The sequence below is a fragment of the Oncorhynchus gorbuscha genome, linkage group LG05 (assembly GCF_021184085.1).
Source record: "Oncorhynchus gorbuscha isolate QuinsamMale2020 ecotype Even-year linkage group LG05, OgorEven_v1.0, whole genome shotgun sequence".
NCBI lineage: Eukaryota > Metazoa > Chordata > Actinopteri > Salmoniformes > Salmonidae > Oncorhynchus > Oncorhynchus gorbuscha.
The window spans coordinates 26,604,367-26,621,887 of record NC_060177.1 but is presented as its reverse complement, the minus strand read 5'-3'; the positions used below and the strand labels follow the sequence as shown (position 1 = coordinate 26,621,887).

At 43.0% G+C, this 17,521-nt stretch overlaps 2 protein-coding genes across 8 annotated transcripts in view; both read right to left on the bottom strand.

Moving 5' to 3' along the window:
* Positions 1-887: 887 nt before the first annotated feature.
* LOC124035058 (ras association domain-containing protein 10-like) lies at positions 888-3,208 on the bottom strand. Its single transcript, XM_046348476.1, has one exon. The coding sequence runs from the start codon at positions 2,751-2,753 to the stop codon at positions 1,359-1,361; it is 1,395 nt and encodes a 464-aa protein (XP_046204432.1). The 5' UTR covers positions 2,754-3,208; the 3' UTR covers positions 888-1,358.
* A 1,822-nt stretch (positions 3,209-5,030) lies between these two features.
* LOC124035759 (transcriptional enhancer factor TEF-1) overlaps positions 5,031-17,521 on the bottom strand; it is a 65,913-nt gene continuing 53,422 nt past the window's right edge. For 4 of the 7 annotated variants that reach the window (XM_046349417.1, XM_046349420.1, XM_046349421.1 and 1 more), the window contains 9 exons: positions 17,489-17,500; positions 14,488-14,622; positions 14,170-14,216; positions 13,783-13,844; positions 13,485-13,609; positions 12,056-12,229; positions 10,744-10,884; positions 8,793-8,945; positions 5,031-8,155 (listed from right to left, as the gene is read on the bottom strand). In XM_046349417.1, coding sequence (XP_046205373.1) covers positions 8,042-8,155; positions 8,793-8,945; positions 10,744-10,884; positions 12,056-12,229; positions 13,485-13,609; positions 13,783-13,844; positions 14,170-14,216; positions 14,488-14,622; positions 17,489-17,500 — 963 coding nt within the window. In that variant the 3' untranslated portion in view covers positions 5,031-8,041. The remainder of the gene's footprint in view (positions 8,156-8,792; positions 8,946-10,743; positions 10,885-12,055; positions 12,230-13,484; positions 13,610-13,782; positions 13,845-14,169; positions 14,217-14,487; positions 14,623-17,488; positions 17,501-17,521) is intronic. The other 3 variants (XM_046349419.1, XM_046349424.1, XM_046349423.1) reach the window with 1 other exon arrangement.

The window sequence follows — 17,521 nt, the reverse complement described above, 5'->3', positions numbered from 1 at the left end:
ATCCGCACACTGCTCAACAGACAACACCCAGCCTCTGATTACAGCTGATGCTGGTTTGATCTAGTGTTCAGGGATGTGTTAAGAGTGCACTATAGCAGGGGTACAGTAGGGGTGGGCAGGGGGGAGGAGAAGGGGGGTGATCCTTTTATGAGACCCTGGCTGAGAGGGACTGGATCTGAAGCCAGACTGAAGACCAGTCAACAGTGAAATACAGGAGCATCATGCGATACCCCACCTGGGCCAGACAGCAAGCCTCACACTCGCTATTGTGGGGAAATGCAATGCAATGCCATACTACTGTGTCTCTCTGTCAAAGGCATCTCTGCTGCTTCTCCCTGTGTGGTTTATGTCAGAGGAAGTTTTCACCCCTGGAATCTCCTGAAGCCCATGGATATGAGCCCAAATCCTTCATGCCCTCCCTGGCCTTTCCCACTCACACTGGGGCACAAACGTCCTGTATGTATCCCTGATCCGTTATGTACTGTACAGGCTCTGGTTTACTCTGTGTGAGCCCAGCATCTGCTTGGAGTTTTCATCCCATTGCGTAACGCTGCATGCCACCCCTTACCCTACCTACCGTCTCTCTCAAGCACACATGCAGGCAAGGGCATGAACACACACACACACACACACACACACACACACACACACACACACACACACACACACACACACACACACACACACACACACACACACACACACACACACACACACACACACACACACACACACACACACACACACACACACACACACACACATGGTATACACTCTTCCCAAACTCTTTCCTGATGCATACAATTTGCAGACTTAGTATTGATTAGGAAAGGCAAAGTCCTTTTCTGCACATTTCAATGAAGCAATTGCACATAAACTTTGTAAATTATGTTTATTTTAGTATATCATACACCCTTCATATTTAAGACTCATCAGTGTGTCCACAAAATCACATTCCAACCAGAATTAGCACGTGTGCAGTGTTACATTTAGCATGGTCTATTTTAAGTCTGTTAAGTCTTGCAAACCACAAAGACTTCCATCCCTTATTAATTAACCAATAATAATCTGACCAATAACACTGAGTTGTGTCTTATCCTGACACATGTCAAAGTTGTTGTTTTTTATAGAGAAAAGGCAGCAAAATATGTGAATAGCTATAAGTGCTTATATATATAAGTGACCGAGTATTTTGATTCTGTAAGCTACATATTAGTCAATACATTTTGGGACATTTTTTAATACATTGTATTGTGTTGTTCATTGTGGGGATATACTCTATGTCAGATCCCTGAGTTTTTAGACAGACAGTAATTAGGTCCCATAATTGTCAATAGAATTTGAAGCATCCTGGCAATTTATACCAATGACTCGCACACAGGCGGGTTATCCGAGTCCTGACTGTGCATGGAGCTCAGGCCAGTGTCTGAGTCGTCATCGTTGGCATCGCATGTCTTTGAAAGCCCCCTGGCTTGCTCCACCCACTCGCTTTTCGTCTCCAGGGGACGCATCATTGCTGCCTCAGTAACCACAGAGTTGCAGTCATTGTCCTCGCTTGGTTTCTCGTCATCCTCTATATACAATGAGTTCACTTTCTCCAGCAAATCCCGTATCTCCTTTTCTTTCGCCCCCCAAATATCCTGGGTTACATTCAAATCATTCCTAATAGCCTCCAAATCCGTGTTCAAGCGCAGTCCAATGTATAAACTAGTATCCAGCTGCGTTTTGATCCTCTCCTCCTCCAGAAGCAAATCGTTATCGGATGATGTGTCAGCCTCGAGGGCTAAAGTGTCTGTGTGTGTCGCATGGGCTGCTGATACCCACATAGCGGTCTCTCCCGCACTGGGTTTCACCTCTTTACTTGACAGCTCCTCTTGCCTTCGCTTCATCCACCTCTGATTCAGTTCCTCTTGGATCTCCACAGTAATGCTGTCCATGAGCGCTTCGTGCTCAGCCAATTCATCCTGAAGTCGAATCACCTCCTCACACCGTTGGGCATACTCCTCGAACTGGGCAACAGCCTCCGCCGAGCACGGCTTCTCACCCTCCTGCTTGGAGAGCCCGTCAGAATGCGCGCCCACTAAGTATGTGTCCTGCACGTAATTGATCCCATGCATTTTCATCCTGTCAAAATGAACTTTAGCTTCATACATTTCTATCTCTCTGTCCAGTTCTTTAATTCTCTGGATCTGTTGGCGGATTGTGTGGTCCTGGGATATGACCAGGTGAACCAAAGTTTCAATTTTCTCCCCAGTGGGCGCATCCTTGGACACGGTTTGCGCCTTCTTTTTATTTATTTTATCCAACTTTCTGAAAGCTTTCCTAACAATCCGACGTTGTTTCTCGGGTGAGAAGCCCATGGTGGCTCTTGCTGTCCCCTTGTAAATGCACGGGCTCTCCTTGCTGAGCACCACACGGGCCTCTGCGCTCCGGGGTCCATGGTTAGCCAAAGAAGCCTCATTTTTAACCAACACAAACCGCACGTTCTCCTGCTCCTCTCCCCACGCGCCCCAAAGTCGAAGGATCTTCGTTTTATTGGGCAAAATTCTCTCAGATCCTCTCCATTTTTCTACGATGCAATAGGACTGGGGTGATCCCGAGAGCATGGCTACAGAGACACATTGTTGCAAGTTTTGATCCTCTAGGAGCACATTGACCACATCTGCACAGGTGGTGCGCTTTGACAGTCCGGAGACAAGCTTCTCCTCTCGGCAAACCCACACAGATATCTTACTTTCCTTGGACTCCATCATAAACTAAAACTAAACCTTTTTCCCCTTTAGATAACTATTCAAATTACGTTTTTTGAGGATGGAAACGGATTGGAAAAGAGTTTTGTCATTTAAGTGCTAAATTAATTGTACATCCGCATACGTTAGAATAAAAAGCAACATCCAACATTCTGAGATAAATTGTTCATTTTACGCGTTCCCTCAAGTAGTTGGTAGCGTATGGGAAGTCCTTGCTGTCGCTGTTTGCTCTGTGTCCAAGTAAGCACACTCAACTGCGCTCTTTGCGCGCTGTGCTTACAACCGGAGACTTTGATCACATGACAACTGTACAGTTTCAAAACTCGACAAGTAACACCGCCCATACAGTTTGTTACTCTCCCAGAGAACCTGTTTGCGTATTTTGTTAAAACGTGATAACAATGTGTATTTAACTAGCAAGTCAGTTAAGGTACTGACATCCCTAAATCAGAAGATGTTATCTTACTGCTGAGCATCTATACTTTTTTAAACCAAAGACATTAGCATGCAGTGTACAAAATAAGACTAATTTACACACATCTGCATAGGAGGCTGTAGCCTAATAGATTGCACCATGTATCTTCTCTCGGTGACACACATATGCCACTTGACTGACAAACACCCCAACAAACAGATGGTAAAAGAAAAATAACTGTATTGAGCCAGCTTCCTGGTTCCACAGTATATAGCCAGGTTGAATCAACGTTGTTTCCACGTCATTTCAACAAAACAATACATGGTGATGATGTTGAATCAACGTGGGAAACGTAAGGGAATGTCATATTTTTTCACCTAAATCCAATGACATGCTGACATTCTTTGTTGATTTTACGTTGAATTCTCATTACATGACGACTCAACCAAATGTAAACCAAAACTAGACGTTGAAATGACGCCTGTGCCCGAATGGGATGATCACTTCCTGGTTCATTCAGAAGGCAGCGTTCTAAACTTGATCTCAAGGATTTATCTGGAATTCGGGAGACATTCTGTCCCCCTGCTGGTAGCTGTCAAGTGAGGACAGCTACACAGCTACACATTTCACACCCATTATGAGTGTACAGTATTATTCCTCTTGTACTCAGATACAGCTGCGTAAAAGCCTCCCTGGAAACAGGAAGTGTAGTAGTCCAAATCTGGCAGGGCTCTGACCCCTGGGAAGATTACACTGGTGCACTGTGCATGGATTTAAACATGTCTCCATAATCAGATCCTCTCACACACATGAGCCAGACAGACAGACACACATCTGTTAGATATTATGTGGACAGCGGAGAGAGAGGATAGGGAGCGGGCATTCTGTAGACGGGTGAGTTGTTCTGTCTCTGATTATTTAAGCACACAAAACTACTGATGTTACAGTCATTACAACGTAAAACCATTACACGATATAATCGATGTGTGAGTGAGTGAATGAGAGAGCAATAGACATACCTAGGCTCCAGGTTGAAATTTGCTATCACTTTTTACACCAGTGTTACAGAATGAGCATGTCAGTGCAACAGCCAAACAGCAGCACCGTGGCCATCAGTCTATTCTAGGTTGGTCCAATGGACAAGTCTTTTCATTTGAGCTAATAGCTCCATCTGGTGTTATAGCATTCAGTGTTACCCATGATAACTGTTATTCAAAAAGGAAAGTGATACATTTTACAATGACACTAATGCTTCACAAGTTATTCACAAAAATATATATAATTAAGTGCAATAGTCATGCTAGATCTTATTCAAAATGAACGAAGCACAGAACTTTAGCTGTGAGAGGGCTTTGCTCTAGGGATAATAACATTGGGCGGCAGCTAGCCTAGCAGAACCTTAAGAGCTTTGGCCCAGTAACTGAAAGGGTGTTTGTTCATGTAGTCGGCTGGGGGATTCTATAACCATCTGTTGATGTGCCCTTGAGCAAGGCACTTACCCCTAATTCCTCCTGCAAGTCGCTCTAGATAAGAGTGTCTGTTAAATGTAAACAATCTTTATCGAAGAGTGCAGCCTTTCTAAGTGGCTTCATTGTTGCTGTTATAGACTTCTTTTGTAAATTGTTGTCCCAGATTATGAAATCTTGTTTCATAATTGAAAATACTGCCACATGGAGACACTGTAACAAGGCTGGCACCAATACAAAAGCCAGGGAATGGCTCCCTCTGGTGTGTAATTGTGGTTAGTACAGCTGATGTGTTCTTACATATTATGTTTTGTAATCTAAAGGTTAGGTTAGATTTTAAGTATTCATTTGGAGATGCTCCCCCCAAAAATTGTCAATTGATCACAGAATAAAAAGGGAGACCATATTTTTCCTGATTTATTTAACTTCAATATTGTATACATACAAAGTATCTAGAAAGCTACAAAATATCGACCACTTTATCAAGAAGGCATCAAAATGTTACGGAGCAAAGACAAGACCATATGCAGTAGAGAACACGTACACATAGCAGGTTTTATTTTCTGTCCCTTGCTCCAACGCGTTACTGTCGTGGATATGAAAAGTTATCACACTTCTGTACCAAGAAAAGCCAGGATATATCATTTTATACAAAGCACCTTTTTTACAAAGAAAATGTCTGCACACAAACCCAATAGTTGTTTTTATGATACTGTCTGAACTATGGAAAAGTTCACTTTAAAACCAACATCTTAAAATGGTAATAACCAACAAAAGGTACCAGTACCTACATTTAGACAAAATTACAAACAAATAACAACAAGAGCTAAACTGCTGATATGTCTGTGTCGAGATTCTGTTATTATGCTTTGTGTCCATTTTATTCAGAGTGTCCTCTAGACAATTCATCTGATCAAAGGCAACAGTCTTCTGGTCCCCAGAGACGTGGGAGGTACAGTCAGCTGTTCCAGCTTGGAACTGACATGTCAAATGTGCCAGCAGTGTAGCAGTAACATCATCACCACCCTCTTGGGGCTTGGAATATACCCAACATGTAATCACAAACCATCATATACATGTAGAACAATAAAACAGGAACACCTCAGTAAGTCATTCATAAACGTGAACTAGTACACAGGGCAAAAAGGGAGAGAAAACAGTTAACAAAGGAAAAACACATATGCCTACTGAACTCCAGTCTCCATAGGGCTGTAGCAAAAATACTGAGCAATTGAACCAACATTGTCTGTATCCACCAGAAACATTTTCTGCAATGATTCAGAATGAGACGTTCCCATAAATAATTGAGTAAGACTCAGGAAACATGTATCTCTTCTTAAGGTTAAGTTGTAAGCCTATGTGACTTCACAGCTGCTGGAACGAGTCACCATCCTCCATTCTATCAGTTGCTGTCTGGTCAAACAGGTCTTTCACAGACTATACATTTACACACATGAATAGTACAGGTACTCTTCTTAACAGGTCATTTCTTAAAACCAAATTATATTAATATATCATTTATTTCACCATGGATCGACTCACTCACTGTCCCTTGTCATCTAGTACAAACCTTCAGCAAGGCAATGTGGTGATTGGTGTCATTACATCTCTTTTTGGTTTAGCAACACTTAATTGATAATTATTTACTATTTTCATTGCTGGAGATTTTAAACCAAAGGCACTTCCATGCTACAGTGCAGGACATGACTAGAGATCGTATGTATCTCTGTATTTTTGGTCTTTCAGAACAGGAAAGGCAAAGTCAGCTCTTATTTATGTTCAAAAGTAACTCAGTTCAACTCGCATGTTTGTGGTAAAATTTTGTACCAATATGTATATTGGTGAGTGATTTTATATATTTTTTGTGCGTGTTAAAAACAAAATACATTCTTAAAAGTGAACCAAGGCCAGTTTGACACCATACAATAAGGCACTGTACACTGTTACACTTTGGCAGATTGTACTGTAGGTGAATTCCTACAAAATGTGAAAATTAGTCACCCAGCTTAGGAAAGAGATCACAGCTTTAGTGGCATCTTTTGGAATTCACACGTCCGTAACATGTTTAAGGCTCGGAATTGGTGTAGGCCACAGATTCATGGGGTGGTGTGAACGTAAAGGCAGCGACATTGGCTAGAACTTAGTAGAAATTACACTGCAATGGCCAGAAAAAAAAATGCATCATCTGTTTAGAGGCAATGAAACTGCATACTGAACACAGCCCGCTGTCTAAGAAGTGATCCATTTTCTCATGGTTATTTCAGGATATCCTAAAACCTTAAATCACACATCTAAAGGAAAAAGGTACAAGTTAAAATTGGCATGTCCTAGAAGGGGAACCAAGTGCTTAGGACAAGGTGGCAGTCCACTCAGAGTAGCTGAAGTAGTGCTTTCATGTTTTTAGAATCAAATCCATTTGAATGACTCAGTCGGACACTGGAACAGGACAGATGTATGGTTTCCTTATTGCAATGTAAGACGTGTGAGCCCTGTCTGAGGCAGAGACACAGGTTGAACTAGGCGTCTGTAGTGTAATCACAGTGCATTCATTCTGCTGTTAGTGTCTAAGAGCGTGGATTGTCCACAGGGATCGGTATCTTATTTCCCTGAAAGAAACAGATGTTTTTGTAAAGCAATAACTTCACTATTATGGTGCCCACAATCACCTGCCTTCGACTAACTTTCGTGTAGCAATTTTATTATCCCCCAAATGTTTTTAAAAAAAAAAGCTTTTCTTTGGAAAACCAATTGGTCAAGTGTGTATGTACGGTTTGTATATCTATACCACAGGAGGCTGCTGAAGGGAAGACTGCTGATAATAATGGCCGGAACGGAGCAGATGGAATGGCATCCAGCACCTGGAAACAATGTGTTTAATACCATTCCACTGATTCCACTCCAGTCGTTACCACGAGCCCATCCTCCCCAATTAAGGTGCCACCAACCTCCTGTGACCTATACGCTCACAAATCAACTACAGATATACACATAGTTTACAGAACCCATGGGGAACAGACAACATCTTTCTAGTGTTTTCTAAGTGTACAATACAAGATCAAAGAGGAAGAAGACAACATACACATAATGTCTGTTGACCAAATTAAACCCAACCAACAGATTCCTTATATACGGCCTCTTTTATATGTACATCCTACAAACAAAGATTGACTTGCCATCCTTAAAATGAAGAACTTATCCTGCATCAAAACATAGAACAACTGTACCGCAATTCACAGCTGCAGTCAAACATCAAATACATACATTAATATACAAAGAAACGAATAACAATAGGCCTCGCCCAAAATGTGACCGAAAAGCAGTGCATGTGTGATTTTCAGCTAGAGGCACTGTCACTTTGTTTTGAGGTTCTTTAGTCTATGTAAAGGGAGGATTCAGGGGGTTCAGGAGTCTCATTCCTTCACCAGTCGGTAGATATGATGCTGGGCACCGTGCTCGCTGTTCGACACCTCAAACACACACGCCATACACAGCAGAGTCTCCTGTGTGTCCCTGTTCGTCACCACCTGGAAGAGACGGAAATGTCATGTTAGTCATTCGGACCAAACGCAATCCCACTCCATGTAATGCGATGAGCTGTCTCTGGAGAGGAATATGGGTCTCGGGAAAAGGACTTTCCGATGTTAAAAGGCCCACGGACAGATGTCAATCAGCAAACAGTGTGACAAAAACAAGTCCATTTGTAAATCTAAGGAATTTAAAGGAGTGGGTGAAAAAAATGAAACAAACAAAACCGGGGCAGGGTTGAGAGTGCACACCCACACATGCATTAAAAAGAGCTCTCTGCAGTGGAGAATAGGACTTTAAGCCCCCATGTGATGGCTAATAACAGGGGTCCCCACCCCCTCTGATCGCTCCCCTCCCCTCCTCCTTTCCTCTCCCCTGCAGATGATAAGGCTCCTCACACTGCATTCCATCCCCTGTGGAATGTTAGGAATGCAGGAGCAGGGAGTGAGGCTCATCTCAGGCCCCAGTCAGAGCTCCTCTTTTCAGGTTCGCTGGAGCCAAAGGCGCCCAGCAGAAAGCTAGGATAAAGGAAGGGGAGGGTCCTAGCCACAGGTTAGAGTAGTGGGAGCCTGGCTTTTGTAATTGCCTGCTTAAGGAAGCAGTAGTAGGACGGACAGGACAGGAAGTAATCCTTACCAATAGAATGGTGAAGTTCTCCAGGACACTGTTCATCATGTATTTTTCAGGCAGGTGTTTGAGCTTGTGGATAAAGTTGATCATGTATTCACACATGGGAGACCGGCTTATCCTGTACACAAAGCGTCCGTTCTCAAACCGGGCATACTCCGTCTGGGGAGAGAGAGAACCAACATCCAGAAATGTGTGCCGCATATACTGATAGCTATGTCACACATACCGTATACCATCACTATATCTGCATCGAACACGTCACCATCCCTAGGAGAGGAGGTGACCTTGACAATTTATTGTTAAAACAAGAGACCGCCTGGATCTTTAAATTAAAGACCCTCTGTCCCTTCGGTCTCATCGTAGAGTTTGATCTGAAGTCATTCCTGTGATGATTGTGTTTTTGTTATCCATTGTAAATAAAGTGATTGTAGGCCTATAAGATGTAGCCTAATTGTATCTATGATCGTATGTTATCCATTCATGCTTTTTTACATGTTCTATTGATATTTGTAAATCGACCAATGAAATCATGCCACAGCTGGCCAGGATTACAGACACCTGAGTGTGTCCTTCCAAACTACATAAACTAGTGACCCGCAATGTTTGTCATTAAACCCGATGAAGACGGCGTGTCTGTCGAAACGTTGGTAATAAATTATTTCATCTGAACTCCTCCTGAACACAGCCGGCGCCGACAGAGATGGCCGCCTCGCTTCGCGTTCCTAGGAAACTATGAGTCAACAAAACTAAGGAGATGATTGTGGACTTCAGGAAACAGCAGAGGGAACATCCCCCTATCCACATCGATGGAACAGTAGTGGAGAGGGTAGCAAGTTTTAAGTTCCTCGGCATACACATCACAGATACACTGAATTGGTCCACTCACACAGACAGCGTCGTGAAGAAGGCGCAGCAGCGCCTCTTCAACCTCAGGAGGCTGAAGAAATTTGGCTTGTCACCAAAAGCACTCACAAACTTCTACAGATGCACAATCGAGAGCATCCTGGCGGGCTGTATCATTGCCTGGTACGGCAACTGCTCCACCCTCAACCGTAAGGCTCTCCAGAGGGTAGTGAGGTCTGCGCAACGCATCACCGGGGGCAAACTACCTGCCCTCCAGGACACCTACACCACCCGATGTTACAGGAAGGCCATAAAGATCATCAAGGACATCAACCACCTGAGCCACTGCCTTTTCACCCCGCTATCATCCAGAAGGCGAGGTCAGTACAGGTGCATCAAAGCTGGGACCGAGAGACTGAAAAACAGTTTCTATCTCAAGGCCATCAGACTGTTAAACAGCCACCACTAACATTGAGTGGCTGCTGCCAACACACTGACATTGACACTGACCCAACTCCAGCCACTTTAATAATGGGAATTGATGGGAAATTATGTAAATATATCACTAGCCACTTTAAACAATGCTACCTTATATAATGTTACTTACCCTACATTATTCATCTCATATGCATACGTATATACTGTACTCTATATCATCGACTGCATCCTTATGTAATACATGTATCACTAGCCACTTTAACTATGCCACTTTGTTTACTTTGTCTACATACTCATCTCATATGTATATACTGTATGCTGCCCTGTACCATCACTCATTCATATATCCTTATGTACATATTCTTTATCCCCTTACACTGTGTATAAGACAGTAGTTTTGGAATTGTTAGTTAGATTACTTGTTGGTTATTACTGCATTGTCGGAACTAGAAGCACAAGCATTTCGCTACACTCGCATTAACATCTGTTAACCATGTGTATGTGACAAATAAAATTTGATTTGATTTAGAGTGTGCGGCTCACGTGAGAACCTCACCTGAGAACCTCACCTGACCAGGTGTGCGCCTCTTTCCACCTCCACATATACTGATGACTGAATATGTCATTTACAGAATATGATCTTTTTTTTAAACAATAAGACAGATTGAGTACCCACCTCCACCTTCTCAACCACCTGCTTGCCAAAGGAGCACACCTTAGTTGAGCAGGTGATTGTCATGTTCTCGGAGCTCTCATACTGACTGGTCACTCCATAGAAAGCCCCCGCTTCATCCTGAATGTTGCAGTTCAAGTCAGCCTGGGAACCACAAATAACACAATATTAGTCGTTGGTAAGAGAGAAATGTGTTCCAGGGGAGAGAAATGTGTTTTAGCCCAAAAATGGCCATCATCACAATACTGCCCCTCCAGTGAGAGGGCAATGAGATGACAATTTAATGGAATGCAGAATGTCGTATGGATATGCACCATGCAATGGAAAAATGTTAGTGTAGATTGAAAGTAGTCATTTATCTCAAATAAATAATGACCTACACCGGTGAATGTATGACCATCTAGTGGGGCATCAGTGATCAAGTGAATGGATACTCTTAAATAAATGAAACACTTCTTAGCCACCTCTGAGTGACTATGTAAATGTCATCCATATTTGGAACTAGATGTTAAGGGAGATTAAATGAAGTTATGTTTAGAGGCTGATTCATGCTAGTGAAAAGGAGCAGTGCTCTGAGGGCATCTCTCCAGGTCCAGGACATCATGTTCATTATGGGGACAAAAAGAGCACATCTCCTTCTATAGCATCCTCCTCCTTCATTAGTCAAAGCAGTTACACTTTAATTATTGTGCAGATTGTGCCTTTCATTTGAAATTCAGATTGGCCGGTCACTTCAAAAGGGATTTGAGCGGGCTGTTCTGGCTGCGACGGCGAGCCCCACTTTGTTGGCTGCCGCTAGTTAGCATTTTCCATTGGGCTAAAATACATGCAATGTTTAAACAGCCATTAAGAGTGCAACCGGGTCACTCCATTGTTTTGAGATATTACACTGAATTAGCGAGCGCTTTGATCACAAGTTCTCCTGCTATGCGAGGCCAAATATAGCAATATGCATTCTGCAGCCATCTTCAGTGTTTAGCCTCTGCTTAAACCCATTCACTAGAGATGAAACCAAACAAATTCAGTTTTCTCTGGGTTGTAAAAAGGAAATGCTTTTTACCACAGAAACGACATGAGAAATGATATACAATATATCTTTATGGAGATACTAATGTAGACCAAAATGCATTAAATCTCACCCGTTTCATTTCACAAGCTAATTAATAGTAAGTAGTTCTGTGAACATATTTGTTTAAATATCTGTTTGAGTTTATTTTTCTTCTCTTTCTTCATACAAACACACTGGCCTACTGTACACACTCAAGTGCTATTCAGTCACCAGACCAGTGCAGATACTTTGCAAAATGACACTCACCCAAAATTTTATGAGGAAGAAGGAATTCTGGGGACCCTTGCCAAAGAGCTCCTTCAGTCCTCCTTTCTTTTCAGGGAATTTGTCATAAATCTGACGAATGTCCACTGACTCCAGCAAGGCATCGCTATAGGAGTGGTTCGTCTGTCCGATGTGCACAAAGAGGTGCTTGTTGTACTGAAAGACAGTAAACATGAGAATCTTACAGAGCTAATATAAAAAAAGACACATATGTAAATCATTTAAAAAATGCTTTTGGGTATTGATCTCTCAGCTTATTGCTGTTCTGGTTTCAATAACTGTAGAACATCTGGCTGACTGAGATCCTCAGCCAAATTCTAATTTACAGTACCAGTCAGTCTGTTCTCCATGTGTATGATACATAAAACTATAAATAAGATACATAGTCATAAGACAAAAAGGAGGAATGCCAGCAAATCTGGGAATACCTTCACAATTAAATCTGTACTATTGTCCTAATGCTCTGGTTGTGAGAGAGTCAAATCTTATCATGAGGGTTATTTCAAAGTCACTGTTGCCCTTTACTTCAGTACCAGAGTGCTGCATGGCCTCTCCAGCCTAGCCTTAAGGCCATGTAACCATCTCAAATATTCAGCTAAATACAAGATTAATGGCTGTTGTCATGCAATATCAATAACAAAATACAATTCTCGGGGGAATGCAGACAAACCAAGACAGATCGCTCACGTCCAAACCAAACAATAAAGAATGTGAGGCATGAGCTTAGGGCTGCTGGCCTGTGTGCCTTTTCACATGACGTGACATGGGTCTGCGGTCCATCTTACTTTCCCTAATCCCAGTGTTCTGTGTGTGTGTGTGTATGGTCGGTCAGAACTAGCGAAGGGAATTCAATCAAGTGTGCATTCATTCTCGTCTCTTTGATCCTCGACAGTGTGCAGCTAGACTCTCTGTGTGGTGAGAGGGGGCCAGAACTGGCTGATAAGAGCTGGAAATGACTGACAGCTCTGTCTCATGAGAGCGGCCATGAATACAGACAATACCCTCCCTATCTTGACATGCTTTTACATGCTTTCATGAAAAAGAAGAGCTATAAGAGCGAGCGGGTATTTTTTCCCTCAACATTAAAACCCCATAAATAACCATGAGGTAGTGCCAGTCTGGATACAGTGAATAGGTCAGTGGCAGTGTGTAGTGGTGTAGAGTGGTGATGAGTAGCCTGGTAGAGTGGTACATGCAAGATACATATGCAGTGGTGATGAGTAGCGGCAGGTAGCCTAGTGGTTAAGAGCGTTGGTGCCAGTAACCAAAAGGTTGCTGGTTCCAATCCCCGAGCTGACTAGGTGAAAAATCTATTGATGTTCCCTTGGGCAAGGCACTTAAACCTGATTCCTCCTGTAAATCACTCTGGATAAAAGTGTCTGATAAATGAGTATGGGGCCCTGATACTCACTGAGTCTTGGTCTCTCTGCTGCTCCAGGAAGGCAGAGAACTCCACTAGCCGGAGCTTGGATGTCCCGATGGAGCGGCCATGCCATGCTGGGACTGTGGGGGCTGGGGCTGACGTGGGCTCATAACCTGCATCACAACCACCATGAGCAACACTCAGATAACACAACTCTCTCTCTGACATATCATCAAACTGAATTGTATCTCCATAACTCATTATAATGTCAGATTTTAAACAACGCCACAGGTCTACGTATTAAGAAAAAAAGGAAATTGGTTGTAAGCATGAGTGAAAGCCTTACTGGAAATCGTTGTTGTTACTCCTGGCTGGATGGGATATGCTTGTTGGGTGAACGGCTTGATGCTAAAACAGAGGGAGGATCCCATTAGAAAAATGCAATGGTCTGGAACATCTACAGAGCAACATATTGAATATATCACTACTGACAAGCAGCGAGGAAGAAAGAAGGCTGACTGAAGTATTTGTACGAGAGCCCATTCATTTCTATCTCTGGAACATATAGGCCCTTCAACCGCAGCACCCACAAAGAAAATATTGGCGAGTACGTGACATACAGAGCGAGAGAGTGAGCGGAACAGCAAGAGGGTGACAGAGAGAAACAGAGAGAGGGAGAGAAATGGAAAACAGTCACGTTGCATGTGTTCTGAGAATAGAACAGGATACTCACTCTTGTGATGATCCAGGTTGGGCTGTCGATATCATGCCCTGCCAAAACTAGAGAATTAGATATATCAATACAAGACAAAACATCCAAACACATCACCGAAAAATACTTCCAAGCAGCACAATTAACACATGTAGTTATCTCGACTAGCATTCGTTTTGATTGTGTGCTTATCAGATGTGGTCGGTTTCCATAAAGCCCTGGTGTGTGTAACGTGATTTGGATGGAACGTCAGCTGTGTTGGCTGGGGAGCAGGGCCACCACCCTCTGTGGTGTGTTGGTCTGAGTGGACCGATAGTGGGTTGCCGGCGGGCCTCTTACCCCTGCCGCTCCGGGGAAGGCTGGGCGCGGGATGCCTGGCAGGCCCAGCTTGTTGTGGATGGCGGTAGCAGAGACGATCTGAGCCGAGGACATGGAGGCCATGCTTTGGAGGGCTTTGTCCTTCACGGTCTGATCCTTCAACAGCCATCACAAAAGGCTTAGCACTCACAGAGGGCAAGATGGGGGACATAGAACAGTGATAACAACAGCCACACTTCTAAACACACAAGCACACGCACTCGCCTCCAACAACAACGGACAACAGGCACGTTAAAAGCAAACATATTGCGGCAGCCATTAAAGAAGTGGATTGTTTCAAAGGAATGTGCCACAGAGTAAATTGAATTCCTGAACATGGTAAGTCTAGGTATGCACTTAATAATGCTTCCTTGTTGACAAATCTATCACTAACACACTTCCAACCATATAGAATAGGTAATAGAGTGATTAATAATAACTCCTTTCTCCGTTATTCCTTAATTCAATAGTTCTTATGTCAAGGTTGGATTTGTCTGCCTGACAGAACACAGTTAACCATACAAATAGAATGACTAAATTAAGTCTGAAGGACGAAAGCTTTGGTTAAGAGTTCCTTTCATGGCTCCTGTCACCAAGTCCCCCCACTCTTCTCCTGATGACCTAAACTGGGATATGCTTAACACCCCGGCTGTCCTACAATCTAAGATAGATGCCCTCAATCTCACACAAATTACCAAGGAACCTACCAGGTACAACACTAAATCCGTAAACACGGGCACCCTCATAGATATCATCCTGACCAACCTGCCCTCTAAATACACCTCTGCTGTCTTCCACCAGGATCTCAGTGATCACTGCCTCATTGCCTGCGACCGTAATGGGTCGGCAGTGAAACGACCACCCCTAATAAAACACTTCAGAGAGCAGGCCTTTCTAATCGACCGTGCCTGGGTATCCTGGAAGGATATTGACCTCATTCCGTCAGTAGAGGATGCCTGGTTATTCTTTAAATGTGCTTTCCTCACCATCTTAAATTGGTATGCCACATTCAAAAAATGTAGAACTAAACAGATATTGCCCTTGGTTCACTCCAGAGTTGACTGCCCTTGACCAGTACAAAAACATCCTGTGGCGAACTGCATTAGCATCGAATAGCCCCCACGATATGCAACTTTTCAGGGAAGTTAGGAAGCAATATACACATTTCTACATATTTCCCTCATTAATACAAATCAATTCATAACATTTTTGACATGCATTTTCTGGATTTTTGTTGTTGTTATTCTGTCTGAAATAAACCTACCATCAAAATTATAGACTGATCAATTCTTTGTCAGTGGGCAAACATTCAAAATCAGCAGGGGATCAAATACATTTTTCCCTCACTGTATGTGGGCATCTACAAATACCTAGGTGTCTGCTCTCCTTACAGACTCACATTAAGCATCTCCAATCCTAAATTAAATCTAGAATTGGCTTCCTATTTCGCAACAAAGCATCCTTCACTCATGCTGCCAAACATACCCTCGTAAAACCGACTATCCTACCGATCCTTGACTTTGGCGACGTCATTTACAAAATAGCCTCCAAAACTCTACTCAGCAAATTGGATGTAGTCTATCACAGTGCCATCCGTTTTGTCACCAAAGCCCCATATTCTACCCACCACTGCGACCTGTATGCTCTCGTTGGCTGGCCCTCGCTTCATATTCGTCGCCAAACCCACTGGCTCCAGGTCATCTATAAGTCTTATCTCAGCTCACTGGTCACCATAGCACCAATATAATAATAATAATATATGCCATTTAGCAGACGCTTTTATCCAAAGCGACTTACAGTCATGTGTGCATACATTCTACGTATGGGTGGTCCCGGGGATCGAACCCACTACCCTGGCGTTACAAGCTCCACCTGTAGCACGTGCTCCAGCATGTATATTTTACTGGTCATCCCCAAAGCAAACTCCTCCTTTGGCCACCTTTCCTTCCAGTTTTCTGCTGCCAATGACTGGAACGAATTGCAAAAATCACTGAAGCTGGAGTCTTATATCTCCCTCACTAACTTTAAGCATCAGCTTTCAGAGTAGCTTACAGATCCTTGCACCTGTACACAGCTCATCTGTAAATAGACCACCCAACTACCTCATCCCCATAATGTTATTTATATTTTTGCTCCTTTGCAACCCAGTATCTCTACTTGCACTTTCGTCTTCTGCACATCTATCACTCCGGTGTTTAATTGCTAAATTGTAATTATTTTGCCACTATGGCCTATTTTTTGCCTTACCTCCCTAATCTTAATATATTTACACACACTGTTTATAGATTTTTCTATTGTGTTATTGACTATACGTTTGTTTATCCATGTGTAACTCAGTGGTGTTTGTGTCACACTGCTTTGCTTTATCTTGGCCAGGTCGCAGTTCTCAACTGGCCTATCTGGAAAAAAAAAAAAATGAAAGGCTTCAGCTCAATACAGTACATGAGGACTACAATCAGCCTTTGTGTATCAGAAAAATGTAATCACATTTAATTTAATGTTGATATTAAGCAAGGTTATTTAATCGATAGCAGGAGTAGTGAGTTAGGGAGTTAGTGGCTGAGGGAACGACGGAGAAATACTCGCTAGCATCAGTTCCACTCAGTAGTCTGCAGTATACCATCCAGCTAAACCCTATCTATGGCATTCCGTTTCTACTGTGTTAACACAGCAGCACAAACAAACAGAAATGTAGTTTCTTATCTTAACACAGGTAAAGCATTATACAGTATGTCTTCTGACCCATCCCTACAGAACTAGGGTCCCCATGTGAACACATGCAGAAGCTGATGTTAAGCATGCTGGCAAGAGCTGTACAGTATCTGTAGATGGAGGGGTGTGAAACTATGACGGAGGCCCACAGACTAGACAGTCACTGGGCTGCAGCAGCAGCTATGGTACAATAGCAGAAGCAAAGATACTCAAGGTCTGACAGGTCTGGCAAGAGCAGAGCCAGGACCTTGGACGGATAATTGATACTTACCATGCTTGTAACCTGAATGCAAACAAACAAGGT